General features: G+C 39.4%; 1 protein-coding gene across 1 annotated transcript in view; it reads right to left on the bottom strand.

The window, feature by feature from the left end:
- PDCD2L (programmed cell death 2 like) overlaps positions 1 to 19652 on the bottom strand; it is a 33956-nt gene that overhangs the window by 945 nt on the left and 13359 nt on the right. The window contains exon 6 of the mRNA XM_049863721.1: positions 6243 to 6391. Coding sequence (XP_049719678.1) covers positions 6243 to 6391 — 149 coding nt within the window. The remainder of the gene's footprint in view (positions 1 to 6242; positions 6392 to 19652) is intronic.

Genomic DNA, 19652 nt, shown 5'->3' with positions numbered 1-19652 from the left:
GAAGCAGGAACAAGCAGGATGAATGGGGAACTGGTCTGGAGAACCAAAGAGGGGAAGAAAATGTAGGTAGGGGTAATGGAACAAAGACAGCTGGTTTGAGAGAAATAACCTGCCAAATTTGGGACTAATTTCCAACCAGAAATGTGCAACAGGTAGTTTGTGGAAGGCATGGAGAGGCTGAAGTCTCAGAACCAGTAACCACTAGGATAGGACAGAAGGTGGTGGGAGGGATAAGATGGAATAAAATATCAAATAGCTGAGTACTGCACGTGAGGCCTGAGCCCTGCCTGGAGGAAACATATGGAGGCCAAGGAGCCCCATTACATAATAAAGAACTCCGAACCCACATATACCCTCGGGATCTAACAGAAGTGACGTGAATAGCTATATGCCCAACTATGTTCATCGCAGCACTATTCTCAACAGCAAAAAGATGGAAATAACCTAAGTGCCCATTAATGGATGAATGGATAAGTACAACGTGGTACATACGTGCAATGGAATGCTACTTAGCAATAAGGAAAATGAGTTCCCAAAACACCTTGGAACTTGGATCAATCTGAAGGACATGCTGAGGAAAATAAGTCAATCAAAGAAAAAGAAACAAGTATCGTATGTTCTCATTTTTATGAAATGATACAAACAAGTAAATATATAGAAACTGATGTTCGTTAATGGTTACCAGGGATGAGGGGGAGGGGGACGCACTCTCTAGGTAGTAAACACTTTTGGTGATGGGAAAGGTAACACCAAATGAAGGTGACGTGTATGCAGTTTGATGAAGGTAAACAATGTCACTAAAAAGTACACAAGAAAAAAGAACCTGTTGGTAATTGCTACGGCAAATATAATTTTGAAACAACAGCAAAAACAACCAAAAATTATATGTGCAGGTATAAATGTATGTATGTAGGCACAAAAAAAATCCATTGTCATCAAGTCACTTTCGACTCATAGTGACCCTATAGGACAGAGTAGAACTGCCCCATAGGGTTCCAAGGAGCAGCTGATGGGTTCAAACCGTCAACCTATTGGTTAGCAGTCGAACACTTTAACCTCTACTCTACCAGTGTATATGTGTGTATATAGAGGTATATGCATAAGTATATGTATATACATCTATGTGACTGTATGCACATACATTCATATATATAATAGAGTACATGAGGGTACAGTTATGGATACTTTTCCAACATAACCAAACACCTCCCGGGATTGGGCTTCTGAGTTTGAAGGATTAGGACCACACTCTCCTTGGCTGTCTTGGTCAAATGGCATAATATAGTTCATTAAGTTATGTTCTACATCCTAATTTGGTAAGCGGTGTTTGGAGACTTAAAAATACAATTATTGGTCTCTACTTGTCTGGACCAAAAGAGAAAGAAGGAAACCAAAGACTCAAAGAAGAAACTATTCTATAGGACAAACAGTCTACACGAACCATGGCCTTATCTACCCTGAGATCAGGAGAATAGATGGTGCCTGGCTACCATTATTGACCATTCTAATCAGAGATAAATAGATGGACCCCAATAAAATGAGAGAAAAAGTGTGGAAGAGAACCTCAAATTCCCAAGCCCAAAAACAAACAAAGAAAGCCAGACCCACTGAACTGGTTGAGACTGGAAGACTGCCAGAGACTACCACCCTGAGATAATCTTCAAACATTGAACCAAAACTAACTCCTGAGGTCACCTTGTAGTGACAAACTGGCTCAAAAAATAATGAATGTCACCTGTAAGCACTGTGCTCCTTTAAAGAATCACCTACATGAGACCAAATAGGTCAACACAGACTTTAAAACAAAGATGAGACTGTAAGGGGGCAGGGAAACTAGGTGAATGGAAATGGAACAACCTGAATGGAAATAAGAACGTTCACGCATTCTGAAGAATGTTAACTAATGTCATTGGACAACTTGTGCAGAAATTGTTGAATGGGAACCAAACCGCTGTGTAAACCTTCACCAAAAACATAATAAAATGTTGGGGAAAAAAAAAATCAGAAACCACAAGGACAGAAGAGACAGACGGAAATCCAATCACAGGCAGAAAGGAAAGGTTTGAGAAAATCTCAATGAATGTAGAGCAAGAGAGAAAGATGTTAATGTCAACTTGAGAAGAAAGAGGTAACCGAATAGGAGGATACCTTGAGTTGCTGTGATATAAAAGTCACAAAACAAAAGTTAAACACAGACCTATCATATGATCCACTCAATCAACAAAATCGACACACCACTGGCCAAATTGAAAAAAGAAAAGCAGAAGAGGAAGTAAATAACCTAAATAAGAAATGAGATGGGTGACATCACAACAGAATGAACTGAAATAAAAAAGATCATAACAGATTACTACAAACTCTAACAAATCTGACAACCCAGAGGAAATGGAAAAATTTCTAGAAACACACTGTATACCTAAACTAACACAAACTGATGTAGAAAAACTAACCAGTCCCCCCCCCACACAAAAAAAACAGACTGAAAAGGTAATTAAAAAAAAAAAAACTTCCAACAAAAAAAGCCCTGGCCCAGACAGCTTCACTGGAGAACTCTGCCCAACTTCCAGAAAAGAGCTCACATCGATATTACTCAAACTATTCCAGAGCATTAAAATGGAAGAAATACTCCCAAATTCATTCTATGAAGCCAGCATAACCCAATACCAAAGCCAGGCAAAGATACCACTCACACACAAAAAGTCAGACCAATATCCATCATGAATATAGAGGAAAAAATTCTCATCAAAACTCTAGCCAACAGAATTCAACAGCATATCAAAAAATAATACGTCATTATCCAATCATTCTACTCCCAGCTATTGACCCAAGAGAAATGAAAAGTTATGTCCAAATACTTATACATGAATGTTCATAGCAGCTTTATTTGTAACAGCCCCAACTGGAAATAACAGAGATGTCCATCAAAAGGTAACTAAAACCCATTGCCATTGGGTCCATTCTGACTCACAGCCACCCTACAGGACAGAGCAGAACTACTCCATAGGGTTTCCAAGGAGTGTCTGATGGATTCAAACTGTCAACCTTTTGGTTAGGAGCTGTGCTCTTAACCACTGCACCACCAGGATTCCCAAAAGGTGACTAGGTAAACAAATCCTGGTATACACGTACAATGAAACATTATGCAGTAATAAAGAGCAGCAATTGATACACACAACATGGATGTATCTCAAAATAATAATGCTAAGTAAAAAAAGGCAGACAAAAAAGTATATACCGTATGATTTCATTTATAAAAATTCTAGAAAATGCAAACTGATCTCTGACAGAAAGTAGATCAATGGTTACGGGGTAGAGGGGGTCATAGGACACTTACAGAGGGGTTTGAGGACTCTTCTGGGATGACGGGCATGCTCACTGCCTTCACTGTGGTGATGGTTTCACAATTGTGTACCTATGGCAATACTTACCAGATTGTATACTTTAAACATGTGCAGTCTGCTGTATGTCAATTACACCTCAATACGCTGTTTGCAAAAGATCATTACATATGAACGTGGGAAAATTTCTCCAATTATGTAAGGGAAAAAAAGGGTAAAATAGCACGCATATTTTTGTTTAAAGCAAATATTTTAAATATATATAGATGCATGTATGTATGCATAAAATATGTCTGGGGAAAGTACACAAAAATATATACACTATAAAAAAAAATGGCATAGTTCCCTCTAGTAAATGATATTAGTGAGGCCTTTACTTCTTACTGGAGTCCCTGGAGGTGCAGTTAACACTCCTGGATGCTAATGTCAAGGTTGGTGGTTTGAGTTCACCCAGAGGTGCCTCAGGAGAAAGCCCTAGCAATCTACTTCTGAGAATCAGCCATTAAAAATGCTGTGGAGCACTTTTCTACTCTGACATACATGGGTTGCCATAAGTCAGAATCGACTGAACAACTACGAATTTTTTACTGGTTTACTTCTTGCTACACACATTTACTGTTTGAATCTTGCATCACAAATAGGCATTGCTTATTATAAAAACACCTAATTTTCTTTTAAAAATTTTAAAAATCTACATGATACTGCAAAAACTCAACAACCCAATTAAAAAATGGGCAAATGATATGAACAGGCACTTCACCAAAGAAGACATTCAGGCAGCTAAAAGATACATGAGGAAATGCTCACGATCGTTAGCCATTACAAAAATGCAAATCGAAACTACAATGAGATTCCATCTCTCTCCAACAAGGCTGGCATTAATCCAAAACACACAAAATAATGAACGTTGGAGAGGCTGTGGAAAGGCTGGAACACTTACTTATACACTGCTGGTGGGAATGTAAAATGGTACAACCACTTTGGAAATCAATTTGGCATGTCCTTAAAAAGCTACAAATAGAACTACCATAAAAACCAAACCAAAACCACTGCCATCGAGTTGATCCTGACTCATAGTGACCCTACAGGATGGAGTAGAACTGCCCGGTAGAGTTTCCAAGGAGTGCCTGGCGGATCTGAACTGCCGACCTTTTGGTTAGCAACGGTAGCACTTAACCACTACGCTACCAGGGTTTCCAGAACTACCATACAATCCAGCAATCCCATTCCTTGGAATACATCCTAAAGAAATAAGAGCTTTTACATGAACAGGTATGTGCATACCCATGTTCACTGCAGCACTGTTTACAATATAGCAAAAAGATGGAAGCAATCAAGGTGCCCATCAACAGATGAATGGATAAACAAATTATGGTATATTCACATAATGGAACACTATGCATCAATAAAGAACAATGATGAATCCGTGAAACATTTCATAACATGGAGGCATATGGAAGGCATTATGCTGAGTGAAATTAGTCAGTTGCAAAAGGACAAATATTGTATAAGACCACTATTACAAGAACTTGAGAAACAGTTTAAACAGTGAAGAAAATATTCTTTGATGGTTACAAGGATATTCTTTGATGGTTACAAGGGTGGGGAGGGAGGGAGGGAGGAAGAGGGGTATTCACTAATTAGATAGTAGATAACAACTATTTTAGGCAAAGGGAAAGACAACACACAGTACAGGAGAGGTCAGCACAACTGGACAAAACCAAAAGCAAAGCACTTTCCTGAATAAACTGAACACTTCGAAGGCCAGAGTGACAGCGGTGGGGGTCTGGGGACCACGGTTTCATGGGACATCTATGTCAACTGGCATAATAAAATGTATTAAGAAAACAATCTGCATCCCACTTTGGTGAGTGGCATCTGGGGTCTTAAACGCTAGTGAGCAGCCATCTAAGATGCATCAATGGGTCTCAACCCACTTGGTACAAAGGAGAATGAAAAACATCGAAGACACAAGGTAATTATGAGCCCAAGAGCACATAAATCAGAGTCTACATCAGCCTGAGACCAGAAGTAGATGGTGCCTGGCTACAACCAATGACTGACCTGACAGGGAACACAACAGAGGATCCCTGATGGAGCAGGAGGGTAGTGGGAGGCTGACCTCAAAATCTCATAAAAAGACCAGACTTAATGGTCTGACTGAGACTGGAAGGACTCCAGAGGTCATCGTTCCCAGACTTTCTGTTAGCCCAAGTCTGGAACCATTCCCAAAGCCAACTCTTCAGACAAGGACTGGACTGGATTACAAGATAGAAAATGACACTGGTGAGGAGTGGGCTTCTTGGCTCAAGTAGACACATGATACTATGTGGGCAGCTCCTGTCTGGAGGCGAGATGAGAAGGCAGAGGGAGACAGAAGCTAGCTGAATGGACATGGGGAATATACGGTGGAGAAGTGTGTGCTGTCTCATAAGGGGAAGAGCAACTAGAAGTACATAGCAAGGTATATATAAATTTTTATATGAGAGACTGACTTGATTTGTAAACTTTCACTCAAAGCACAATTTAAAAAAAAAGGAAAAAAGTCTTTTTCAGTAAAGACAATATAATGATGATAAGTACAAGAATTACAATCTTTTAAAAGTTCCTTTTAAAAGACTACTAAGTTTTGATTATATAACAAAATAATATAATAGTGCCATGAAAAAAATGTTTATGGATGGAAAACAGCTTGTCCTTAAATCAACCAAAGCGATAGCAGTGTTTGTGTTAGATTGGGTGGACTATAGGTTTTCTTAAAATAATTTCAATTTCCAAAATTTTCTATAATATGCTTGTAATATTTTATAAGGAAAAAATAATATAAAACGTAGTCTTATATTTTAAAATAATTCCAAAATAAGGTGAGCATCAACAAATTCAAATTAACAAAGGGCTTATTACCTAAGCTAGCACTTCTGAGCATGCTGACCAGTGCTGGCATAAGCTGAAATTCAAATATCCTTCGGCCTCCGCAGTGACTACAGGCTGGGAGCTCGCTGACTTCTGGTGTAGGGCAGGTCAGAAACAGTGGCTCTCCATCCCAGGAATACCTAGGGCAAGGAAACAATGACCCCCCCAAATTCAGAGCCATATACTAGTCACATTCTACCACCTAAGGGCATGCTTTGCCAACTTTATTTCATGCAGAGAGCCAGGAACAAAACAAGAGCAAAGAAAATTTTGGAGGGGACAAAAGTGTAGCAGCAAGGCTATAAAATACAGCAAGATACTCAAAGTCTTGCCAATGCTTGATTCAAAGTCTCAGTGCAGGGACTATTAAGGCAGAGACGAACTGAATATAAATAAAACTGCAATAAAACCCAGATGCAGCTCAACTGCAAATTAAACTGATCCAAACCACCACACCATCAGCCTTCCGGAAGGAGCATAGTTCTTCAAAAACTATTGACTATTTCATGCAAAAATAACAACATGTGGAGCTCATAGCATACATAGAAGTGAAATATATGAAAACAAAAACACAAATGGTGGGCGCAGGGTAAACAGAGTTATTCTGTCATATGGTTCTTAGCATGTAAAGTATTAAAATATCATTTGAAGGTAGGTACTAGTGAGTCAAAGATGCACATTGTAATCACTAAAGCAAATGCTGAAAAGGCAGCACAGAGGTTTAGGTAAAACATCAAGAAGGGAGATGTGATGGTTAAGGTTATGTGTTCACCTGGCTAGGTCTTGATTCTCAGTGATTTCGCAGGTACGTATGGAAAGTTTGGCAGTTATGTAATGACATAACTTGGCAGTTATGTAATGATGTAGTTATCCTCTGTAATGCAATCTGCTGTCATCAGCCAATCAGTTTTAAGGGGAGTTTCCCCAGGGATGTGGTCAGCACTCAATATATAGACATTTTGAGAAAGCTCACTTACTTGCTCTGCATCCTGCATCTGGCTCATCATCATCTGATCTCTGGTTCTTGGGACTTAAGCCAGCAGCCTGCCACACTGCCTGCCAATCTTGGGATTTGTCAACCTCCACAGCCTGTGACCCAGTGGCCTGCTGTCTTACTGGATGATCTTGGGTTCATCAGACCCTGCAGCTATGTGAGTCAGGAGAAGCCTCTATTCTAACGCCTAACCCACAGACTTGGGACCTGCCAGCCTCTACAACTGCATGAGCCATTTCCTTGTGATAAACCTCTCTCTCTTCATCTCTTCCTCTCTACATATATATACACTTTGCTGGTTTTGCTTCTCTAGAGAACCCAGCCTAAGACATTTGGTACCGAAAGTGGCTCTAGAGAAACAAAATCGTAAGGATGAGTTTTCTAAACTGGCTCTCATGACTGACTAATCTTAAAGGCACTGATGACTCTGCCTCCAGTAGAAAGAGGGTGCTCCTAATCCATGGAATGAGGTGGCAATATTAATATGCAAAATATCACCAACAGATCAAGTACTGGTGAAGAGCAAGGCTCTAGTTGATCACATGCCTGACACTTTTCTACAATTCTGTCAGCATGAGAAATATAGGGAAGTTGGTGGTTGGTCCTAATTTCATTAGACAAAGTGGTGAAAGAAAGATACGAGCTTAGGGCTTCAGAAGCACAGCTTAAATGCCGCATAAATGACCTCAAAGTTGCCACTCATGCCCTGAAAGAATGCCTCACTTCTTGTAGTAACAGAGCTAATACTGTCAAAAACCAAATCCAGAGTCTTATTCTAACAGTGGCTGAATTACAACACCAATTATTTCTCAATCTCAAGTAGTGTCTGAAGTTAAGGGAGGGCACTGATTGGGAAGAAATGGGAACCTAAAACTTGGGATGGGGCATACAGGCAGATAATCAAGAAGTTGGGGACACTGAGCCCCTCAATTCCACTGAATCACTCTTCTTACCCCCATCTCATGATACTAACCCTGTTATGCCTGAAGAGTCCTTGTCTGAGATATCGCCTGGGGCGGTGCCTGGGGCACTGCCTGAGGCAGATACATTACAAGACAGGGCTGAGTGTCCTAAGATCCACCCCCAACACCCCTTTTTGCTTCTAGACCTATAATTACACTTAAGTCACAGTGAGCCCCAAAGGTAAAGTACAAAGGGTGACCCAGTAGGAGGTATGCTACACTCCAAAAGAACTGCTTGAGTTTTCTAATATGTACAAACATAAACCTGGGGAATATGTGTTGGAATGGCTATGAAGGGTGTGGGTAATGGTGCAAGGAACATAAAGGCTAAGTTTATTGATATGGGCCCACTAAGCACAGATTTTTCATTCAACGTTTCAGCTAGGGAAGTTACGAAAGGATATAAAAGTTCATCTGGTTGGGTCACTGAAGCGTGAATTAAATGACGGCCTACACTAAATCAGGTTGAAGTACCAGACCTGCCTTGGTATACTGTAGAAGAAGATATCCAAAGCGTTAGGGTAGTTGGCATGGTAGAGTGGATATATCAGGTTAGACCCACAGATCCACACATGGAGTAACCAGAGGACACATCTTTTACCACAATGGAGAAGAACAAATCTGCAATGGGAGCCCCAGCATCCTTGAAGACTGCTGTGGTTGCTATTTTAATTAAGTCAGATTTGACAGTGGAAACTGCCCTAACTAAATTAAGACACCTAACTACAATAGGGCCGATTGGACCTCATGGTGGTAGGGGCCAAGTGGCAGCATTTCGTTGGCAGAGACAAGGTGGGCATGGTTACCATATGGGATAGTAGAGTCAAAGCAGTCATCAGAATAGTCTGACTCATATGGACTTAGGGTGTTGGCTACTTACTCACGGTGTCCCTACAAGTGCAACAGATGGGAAATTTACTAAATATTTACTTGATCTGTATGACTGGAAGAATTCTAGGTCAAGCGAATTCTACTTCTAACCTGAATTGCCAGAATAGAGTTGTAGCCCTTCAATCCTCACACTTCAGCCACTTTACAAACCCCCATACACATTTTATACACATACATACACACACACACACGCAGACACATGACAGTAAGTAAAAAAGTACTACTACTAAATCACAAAAACCTTTATTAAACAAAAATATCAACATGTGAAGCTACTGTTTCTCTACATATCCTTCATCTAGGTCTATATCCTTCTGAAGGTGGTATTTCCATCTCTCTAACCCTTGACCAAAGAATTCTGTGCTCTTCGATTTATACCATGTCAAAATGACAGTTTTGGCATCCTCAAGGGACTCAAATTGTGTTCCTTTTAAATGTTCTTTGAGTTTTTGGAACAAAAAGAAATCTGAAGGGGCAAGATCAGGGCTGTAGGGTGGATGGGGTAAGGTTTCCCAACAAAATTCTTGTAGGACAGCCCTTACTACCCTCAAAGAATGAGCAGGTGCATTGTTGTGATGGAAAAAATTCCTCGGTGCAACTTTCCTGGCCTTCTTCTCACTAATACAGTTTTCAATTTTCTTAAAACTTCTTCATAATAAACCCCCCGTAACTGTCCTGTGTCCTTCAAGAAAACCTAATGAGATTTCAGTCGCCATAACTTTCTAACCAGTCTTCTCTCTTGGCTCATCTTTGAGGTCTTCCTGACCTTCCTTAAAATGTTTGATCCATCTAAAAACTGTTGCTTTATGAGGGGCAGCATTCCCATAAAATTGCTGCAAAGCTTCAGTGATTTGGGAAGATGTCCACTTGAATTCTGTTAAAAATTTTATATTAGCCTTCACCTCAAAATCATTTTTTTCCATGGCACAAGAAGTACCCCCTTTTTTTTTTTTGAAGGCACCCTACGGAGGCTAAAACAAGTGTATTACTGATAGAACTTGTCTGCACCCATCTACTGATCTCAGCAGCATGTTTAAGCACGTTTTGTTTGGAATAAACCCCGGCATGTAGAAACTGGAACCCCAGTAGCAATACTTTTTGACCTACCCTCGTATATGCCATGCTGGTTTCCTCCTTTAGTGAGCCCTGACTAAGACACTATCGTTACTGCAATTCTAATTCACAACCAAGCAATTTCTGCTTCTAAGAGGCAATCCCTGATTTTCTACATCACTACCCCATCACACCCATGTTCTCTGCCCAATAACTTGTTCCATTATACTCCAAATCATAGGATGTAGATTCTTCTCCTGCTTGCTTTTTCACAGATTTGATTGTTAATAAAAATTCTCAAGATTTTGTGGACTAATTAATACACTTTGAGGAGGTAGAAGAAGAGGGCTACGGGATTAGAACACATACGAAATCACACCAGATTCTTTTCTCTATAAAGAGTAAATAAATACATGTGAGTCGCTGAGAGCTGTATTAGACATTTACTGATACATGTCCTGGGCTGCCACTTTGAATTTTATGCTGTTAAGTCCCTTTTCTTATTTCAATGCTGATGAAGATGATTAAAAATTCTTTTAAAATTTGTTTTTGGTTAACTTTTACCTTTTAGATTCACTGTGCTACGGATGGAGGCGGGACAAGATGGTGGAGTAAACACTCACTCCGATTTATTCTCCAACTAACCCACTGAACAACAAATGAAAACAGGCACAGACTGAGTAATCTCAGAGCTCCAGATGGCAACTGAAGTGTTACAGAGCCAAACTGAGTTCTGAAACAGGGGAGAGGAGATTAGGGTCTGCAGAGAAGCTGGGAGTTTCTGACCACTGGCAGCCAGAGGACTTCACTCACTGCAACCATTTTCGAATAGGAAGAACCTGAACAAAGAACACAGGACTGGAGCTAAAATGAGGAAAGTACAGGCCAATTAAGGTGACAGAGATTAGCTATGGGAATTCACAAGCCACACACTTCAGAAGGAGTACAGGTAAATCAAGACACTGCAGGTGAGCGCTAATGAATCTGGCTGACATCTGGGCTGGCCAGCACTAGGACCCAGAGCCATGGAAGAGCTGCAGGACCCATCCATCAGGCAAGGCGAGAAAAATAAAACAAACAGGCAACAAGGGGAAACGATTGGTTTCCTACCCACAACTAGGTACCGTGGGAAAGCCTGCTCAGGGTTGCCAGTGAGGGAAGGAAAAAAAGCACTCCCACCCTTGCATTAGGACAGCGTGTACTACCACTTCCACCCGCGGCCAGCAGAAGAGTCCCTCATATGTGCAATTCGTGAAGGCAAGTCTACAAAGCAAAGCGAAGGAATCCAGCCCAGATGTGCAGGCATCTGAAAAGGCTACAGCAAAATCCACAGAAGATGGAGGGGCCCTCACACATCAGTAAAGTAGCCACCTTCAGGAAAACCAGCCAAAGTAAACACCCTTGGACTTAAAACGTTACAAAACACGTAAAACCTATGGAGATAAACTAGAACCCGATAGTTAACAGAGATAATCCTCAGAACTGTCGACTCAGAGATGAAAGAACCAAAAGGCCAGAGTGCCCTCTAGTGGAACATAGAAGATAGTGGCGGTAGATCTAAGAAAAATAATTCCTTGAGAAACAGACAACTGAATCCCAGATTATAAAAGATATGAAAATGCAACACGAACAACAAAAAATAATAGAACATACAGGATCACAAAAGGAGATGGGCTCAATTAAAAGAACACGAAGAAGCAGAAATTTCTCCAATGGAGACCAAGATAATGGACAAATGATAACACTTTCAGACAACAATGCTAAATATTTTTAAAGAGAGAAAAGAACACACAGGAAACAAATTAATGGAGACAAGGAAACAGAATAGAAAACAGGAAACTCAATGAGGAGATCGAAAACATTAAAAAAAAACAACAGAGAAAGACTGAAACTGAAGAATAAAATAAATGAATTCGAAAATGCAAGAGAAATATCTGACAAAAGGTTTAAGAAGAGAGAATAAGTGAACTAGAAGACAGAGTGACTGAACTTATTAAGTCTCAAGAGAAACAAGAGAAAAGAACAAAGAACTGTGAACAAATCCAAATGGAAATGTGGGATTCAGTTAAGAAATCTAACATTAAAATTTTTGGATTTCGATAGCACCATGATAATAATAAAGGCATAGAAAAATTTTTCCAAGAGACAATCACACAGAATTTCCCAGACCTGAATAAGGAACCAAGCCTGCAAACAGAGGAAGTTACATGAACTTCAAACAGAAGTACAAAGAGGTCCACTCCATGATGCACAGTAATAAAGTTCTTGAAAACCAAAGACAATAAAAGAATGCTGAAAGCAGCAAGAGAAAAGAACATATCAAGGGTCTACCATAAGAATTAGAGCAGATTTCTCTGCAGAAACCCTGGAGGACAAAAAATAACGGAATGGCATACATAAATATTAAAGGAAAACAACTGCCAATCAAGAATTCTTTACCCAGCAAAGCTGTCATTCAAAAATAAAGGGAACTGCAAAGCGTATTATAACATGGATGAATCTGGAGGACATCATGCTGAGTGAAATACGTCAATTACAAGAGGACAAATACTGTATGGTCCCAATACTATAAAAAGTCAAGAATAGATATAGCTACAGAAAACAAGAGTTACCAGGGATGGAAGAGAGGAGGGAGGGGAATCACTTTCTAGACAGGAGACACCTGTATTTTTGTAGGTGGGAAAGGCAATACCAAATATGGGTGAAGTCTGCATAATGTGACCAAGGTAAATAAAGACACTAAGAAATACACAAGAAAAAGGGACAACTTTGGTAAACGCTATAACATATACAACTTCGCAACGCTTAATAATAACCAAAAAATATGTCTGTGGTTACGCAAGTAGACATTTGTGGATATATGTGTATGGGAAGGCATATGCAAGTATATCCACATGCATGTACAGATGTTTATGTGTAGGCATATATACATACATGTTTGCGTATGCTGCACATATATCTATATATGTGACGAAGCATATAGGAGGCACAGTTATAAAAACTTCCTAGACATATCTATACAACTCACAGGATGGGTTTATCGGGTTAAAAAGCTTAGGACCACACTCTCATGGGACAGCTTAGTCAATTGGCGTAACAGAGTTCATAAAGATAATGTTCCACAACCGAGTTTGGTGAGTAGTGTCTGGGGTCTTAAAAGCTTGCAAGCAGCCATCTCAGATATAATTACTGGTCTCTAGTCATCTGGAGCCAAAGAGAATGATAGAAGCCAAAGGCTCAAAGAAAAAACTAGTCCATAGGACTAATAACCCACATGAACCACGGCCTCTTTTGAAGAGAGACCAGAAGAACTAGATGGTGCCCAGCTACCACTACTGATTGTTCTGACCATGGACACAACAGAAGGTCCCAGATAGAATGAGAGAAAAATAGAGAACAAAATTCAAATTCCGAAGAAAGACGAGTCCTGTTGGACTGATAGAGACTAGAAGAAGCCCCGAGGCTATCACCTTAAGATACCCTTTGAACATGGTATTAAAGCCACTCCTAGAAGTCACCTTTCAGCCAAATAATAGATCGGCTTATAAAATAAACAGTATCTTCCATGTGTAATGTGCTCCCTTAAACAATCAGCTATACGAAAACCAATCGGTCAAAAATTAACCAAAAGCAAAGATTAGAAGGCAAGGAGGGGAAAGGAAGCTATATCAATGGAAAAAGAACAAACAGAATGAAAACAATGAGAATGCTGATACATAGTGAAAACCATAACAATGTCATGGAACAACTAATCTGTATAAAAATTGTTAAACAGGAACCTAATTTGCTGTATAAAGTTTCACCTAAAACACAATAAAATTAAAAAAAAAAGGGGGGGGGGGAAATTAAGACATTCCCAAATAAACAGAAGCTCTGGGAATTTGCCACTACCAAACCAGTTCTGCAAGTATTACTTAAGGGAGTTTTTCAAATGGAAAAAAAATCAAACAAATACTCAAATATATACATGGGGCGGGGGGGGGGGGGTGGCGGGAACCTCCAGAAAACATAAGTCAAACCAAACCTGCTGTCGTTGAGTCAGTTCTGACTCTTACGGACCCTATAGGACAAAGGAGAATTGCCACACAGGGTGTCCAAGGAACAGCTGGTAGATTTGACCTGCTGACCTTTTGGTTAGCAACCGAGCTCTTAACCACTGTGTCACCAGGGCTCTCTGTAAAATACAGGATGTACGAAGATTTCAACGAAGACTTGCCAACACAAAAGGAGAAGGGAGAAATAGTTTTAGTATGTTAATGTTCTATGTTACTTGTTTGTATGATAAATGTTGTTGAAATTGTAAGTTGTGTAATGTAGTATTTCTGGTAACTACTAATAAAACATCTAGAAAAAACACATGGAAGAAAAGGTGAAATCAAAAAGGCTCATCACAGAAAAGCAGATAAACACAGAAAAATGGCAATAAAAAGTTAAAGATGAAATTAAGATACTAAAAAAACACTAAGCAAAATGAAATAGATACTTCATTGTCAGTAATAACCTGAAATGTAAATGGTCTAAACTTCCCATGGAAAAGACAGAGAGTGACAGAATGGAAAAAAACATGATCCATCCTTTTCCTGCCTACAAGAAACACAACTTAGACATTAAGGACACAAACAGACCAAAAAATAAAAGGATGGAAAAACGTATTCCATGTAATCAGTGACCAAAAAAGAGCAGGAGTGGCCATATTGATATCAAGTAAAATTGATTTAAAATCAAAGTCTATTACAAGAGATAAAGTAGAACATTACTTAAAAGGTTCAATTCATCAAGAACACAAAACAATTATAAATATATTTGCACCTAAGAGCAATGCTCCAAAACTCAAGAAACAAATACTAACATGAAAGGAGAAAAAGATAATTGTACAATAATACTTGAGGACTTCAACACAAGACTTTGAATTCTAGACAGAATATCTAAAAAGAAGATCAGTAAGGACACTGAGGACTTAAAATCATAAGCCAATTTGACCTAATGGACATATACAGAGCGACTCTACCCATGATCAGAACAATACACATTTTTCTACAATGCATGTAGATTATTTTCCAGAAAGCCCATATGCTAGGCCACAAAACAAGTCTCAACAAATTTACAAAGACTGAAATCATACACAGCACCTTCTCTGACCATAATGGTACGAAGGCAGAAATCAACAACAGGAAGAATAAGGAAAAAATAATAATTACATGGAAATGAAACAACACAGTACTAAAAAACTATTGAGACACAGAAGAAATAAAAAATGAAATTAAAAAAATACTTAGAATCAATCTTGAGAAATAGTACAAACCGAGAAGAACACATACTTTTGTGGTTAAGGAGGGGGAGGGAGGGAGGGTGGGAGAGGGTTATTTACTGATTAGTTAGTAGATAAGAACTACTTTAGGTGAAGGGAAGGACAATACTCAATACATGGAAGGTCAGCTCAAATGGACTGGACCAAAAGCAAAGAAGTTTCCGGGATAAACTGAATGCTTCAAAGGTCAGCAGAGCAAGGGCGGGGGTTTGGGGACTATGGCTTAAGGGGACTTCTAAGTCAACCGGCAAAATAATTCTATTATGAAAACATTTCGCATCCCACTTTGAAATGTGGCGTCTGGGGTCTTAAATGCTAACAAGCGGCCATCTAAGATGCATCAATTGGTCTCAACCCACCTGGATCAAAGGAGAATGAAGAACACCAAGGTCACAGGATAACTATGAGCCCAAGAGACAGAAAAGGCCACATGAACCAGAGACTTACATCATCCTGAGACCAGAAGAACTAGATGGTGCCCGGCCACAACCGATGACTGCCCTGACAGGGAACACAACAGAGAACCCCTGAGGGAGCAGGAGATCAGTGGGATGCAGACCCCAAATTCTCATAAAAAGACCATACTTAATGGTCTGACTGAGACTAGAGGAATCCCGGCGCTCATGGTCCCCAAACCTTCTGTTGGCCCAGGACAGGAACCATTCCCGAAGACAACTCATCAGACATGGAAGGGACTGGACAATGGGTTGGAGAGAGATAGTGATGAAGAGTGAGCTACTTGTATCAGGTAGACACTTGAGACTGTGTTGGCATCTCCTGTCTGGAGGGGAGATAGGAGGGTAGAGAGGGTTAGAAATTGGCAAAATTGTCACGAAAGGAGAGACTGGAGGACTAACTCATTGGGGGGAGAGTAAGTGGGAGTATGGAGTAAGGTGTATGTAAGCTTATATGTGACAGACTGACTTGATTTGTAAACTTCACTTAAAGCTCAATAAAAATTATTAAAAAAAAATACTTAGAATCAAACAAAAATGAAAACACAATGTATCAAAAACTTTGGGACACAGCAAAAGCAGTATTCAGAGGGAAATTCATAGCAATAACTGCCTACATTAAAAAAAGAAGATCCAAAACCAATAACTTAAAGTGACAAGTTGAAGAGATAGAAAAGAGCAAAAGAAGCCCAAAGCTACCAGAAGAAAGGAAATAATAAACATCAGGGCCAAAATAAATGAAATAGAAAACAGAAAAACAATAGGAAGAATCAACAAAACCAGAAGTTGGTTCCTTGAAAGGATCAGTAAGAGACAAACCACTGATTAGACTGACAAAAGAAAAAAACAAGAAGAGACAAAACTGTATTTTTATGCAAATAACGTGTTATACAGATTTTTGGCAAACATGCCCCCCCAAAGTTATTTCATAAGTGCGCTATGCTACTTTTTTTGTTGTTGTTGTTACAGGTTGCCCTAAAAAAATTAGCATAGCATGCTTATGAAAACACCTTGAAGAGAAAGGAGGGTATTGTTGGCAAAAAAAGTAAAGTACACACGTTATTTGCATAAAAATATGATCATTACAACAGACCCCACTGAGATAAAGAGGATCATAACACAATACTATGAAAAAATCATACTCCTACAAATTTGAGAACCTAGATGAAATGGTGACACTAATGCCAAAGATGAAAAAATTGAAGATTTTTATCAACTTCTGCACTCTGAAATTGATCAAATATGCAATCAAGATGCATTGATAATTACTGGTGATTAGGTCACTATGAGTCAGAATCGACTCAATGGCAACGGGCTTGGTTTTTTGGAATGGAAAAGTCAGAAACGAAGAAGAATCAATAGTTGGAAAATATGGCCTTGGTGATAGAAATGATGCTAGAGGTCGCATGATACAATTTTCCAAGACAAACAACTTATTCATTGAAAATACCTTCTTTCACCAACATAAATGACGACCACACACGTGGACCTCACCAGATGAAATATACAGGAATCAAATCACTACATCTGAGGAAGGAGACAATGGAAAGCTCAATATCACCAGTCAGAACAAGGCCAGGGGCTGACTGCGAAACAGATCATCAATTGCTCGCATGCGAGTTCAAGCTGAAGCTGAAGAAAATTTTAAAAAGTCCACGAGAATCAAAATACTACCTTGAGAATACTCCACCAGGATTTAGAAACAATCTCAAGAATAACTGAATACCATTGACTGACACCAGATGAGTTGTGGGATGACATCAAGGACATCAGACATGAAGAAAGCAAAAGATCATTAAAAAGACAGGAAAGAAAGAAAAGACCAAAATGGATGTCAGAAGAGACTCTGAAACTTGCTCTTGAATATAGAGTAGCTAAAGCAAATGGAAGTAATGAAGTAAAGGCTGAACAGCAGATTTCAAAGGGCAGCTTGAGAAGACAAACTATTATAATGAAATGTGCAAAGACATGGAGTCAGAACAAAAAGGGAAGAACACGCTCAGCATTTCTCAAACTGAAAGAAGTGAAGAAAAAATTCAGTCCTTGAACTGCAATACTGAAGTACTCTATAGGTAAAATACTGAATGACGCAGGAAGCATCGAAAGAAGGCTGAAGGAATACAGTCACTGTATCAAAAAGAATTAGTCGGTGTTCAACCATTTCAGAAAGTAGCATATGATCAAGAACCAATGGTACTAAAGGAGGAAGTCCAAGCTACAGTGAAAAAAAAAAAAAATTTTTTTTTTCTCCCCCACTGGTAAAAAACAAGGATGCAGGAATTATGGCATATCAATTGATGTTTCAACAAATGGATGCAACGCTAGAAGCGCTCACTCATCTGTGCCAAGAAATTTGGAAAACACCTGGCGAACTGACTGGATGAGATCCATATTTGTGCCCATTCAAAGAAAGGTGATCCAACAGAATGCAGAAATTATCAAACAATATCATTAATATCACACGCAAGTAAAGTTTTGCTAAAGACAATTCAAAAACAGCTGTAGCGGCACATCAACAGGGAACTGCCAGAAATTCAAACCAGATTCAGAGCAGGATGTGGAACAAGGGTTACCACTGCTGATGTCAGATCTTGGCGGAAAGCAGGGAAGGCCAGAAAGATGTTTACCTGTGCTTTATTGCAAAGGCATTCAACTGTGTGAATCATAATAAATTATGGATAATATTGAGAAGAATGGGAATTCCAGAACACTTAATTGTGCTCATGAGAACCTGTACATAGATCAAGAGGCAGTCATTAAACCAGAACAAGCGGATACTGTGCGGTTTAATATTAGGAAAGTTGTGTGTCAGGGTTGTATCCTTTAACCATACTTCTCAGTCTATATGCTGAGCAAATAATCTGAGTAGCGCAACTATAAAAAGAATTAAGACATCAGGACTGGAAAAAGACTCAATAACAACCTGCAATATGCAAATAACATAACATTCCTTGCCGAAAGCAATGAGGACTTAAAGCACTTACTGATGAAGACCAAAGATTACAGCCTTCAGTATGGATTACACTTCAACATAAAAAAACCAAAAAGCCTCATGACTGGACCAATAAGCAACAACATAATAAACGGAGAAAAAACTGAAGTTGTCGAGGATTTCATTTTACTTGGATCCACTATCAACGCCTACGGAAGCAGCAGTCAAGAAATCAAAAGACACATCGCACTGGGCAGTTCTGCTACAGAAGACCTATCTTTAAAGTGTTAAAAAGCAAAGATGTCACTTTAAGGACTAAGGTGCGCTTGACTCAAGCCATGGTGTTTTCAATCGCCTCATATGCATGGAAAAGCTGGAAAATGAATAAGGAAAAGACAGAAAAAGAATTGACCGAAAAGAATTGATGCCTTTGAATTATGGTGTTGGCAAAGAACAAACAAGTTTGTTTTGGGAAGTACAGCCAGGATGCTCCTTAGAGGCAGGATGGTGAGATTTCATCTCACACACTTTGGACATCTTATCAGGAGGAACCAGTTCCCTAGAGAAGGACATCATGCTTTGTAAGGGTCAGCAAAAAAGGAGGATGCTTGGGATGATGGCACAGGTACAGGCAGTGTTTCATTCTGTTGTACGTAGGGTAGCTATGAGCTGGAATAGACTCCACGGCACCTAACAACAACAAGAATGAAATGGACAAATTCCTAGAAACATATCACCTACCTAAACTAACCCGAACAGAGATGTTCTTAGGTGCCGCTGAGTCGGATCCAACTTATAGTAACCCT

This window comes from Elephas maximus, chromosome 21 (assembly GCF_024166365.1).
Source record: "Elephas maximus indicus isolate mEleMax1 chromosome 21, mEleMax1 primary haplotype, whole genome shotgun sequence".
In the NCBI taxonomy this organism is placed as follows: Eukaryota; Metazoa; Chordata; class Mammalia; order Proboscidea; family Elephantidae; genus Elephas; species Elephas maximus.
Note: the sequence above shows the minus strand (reverse complement) of the source record. Positions and strands in the feature narration are given on the sequence as shown.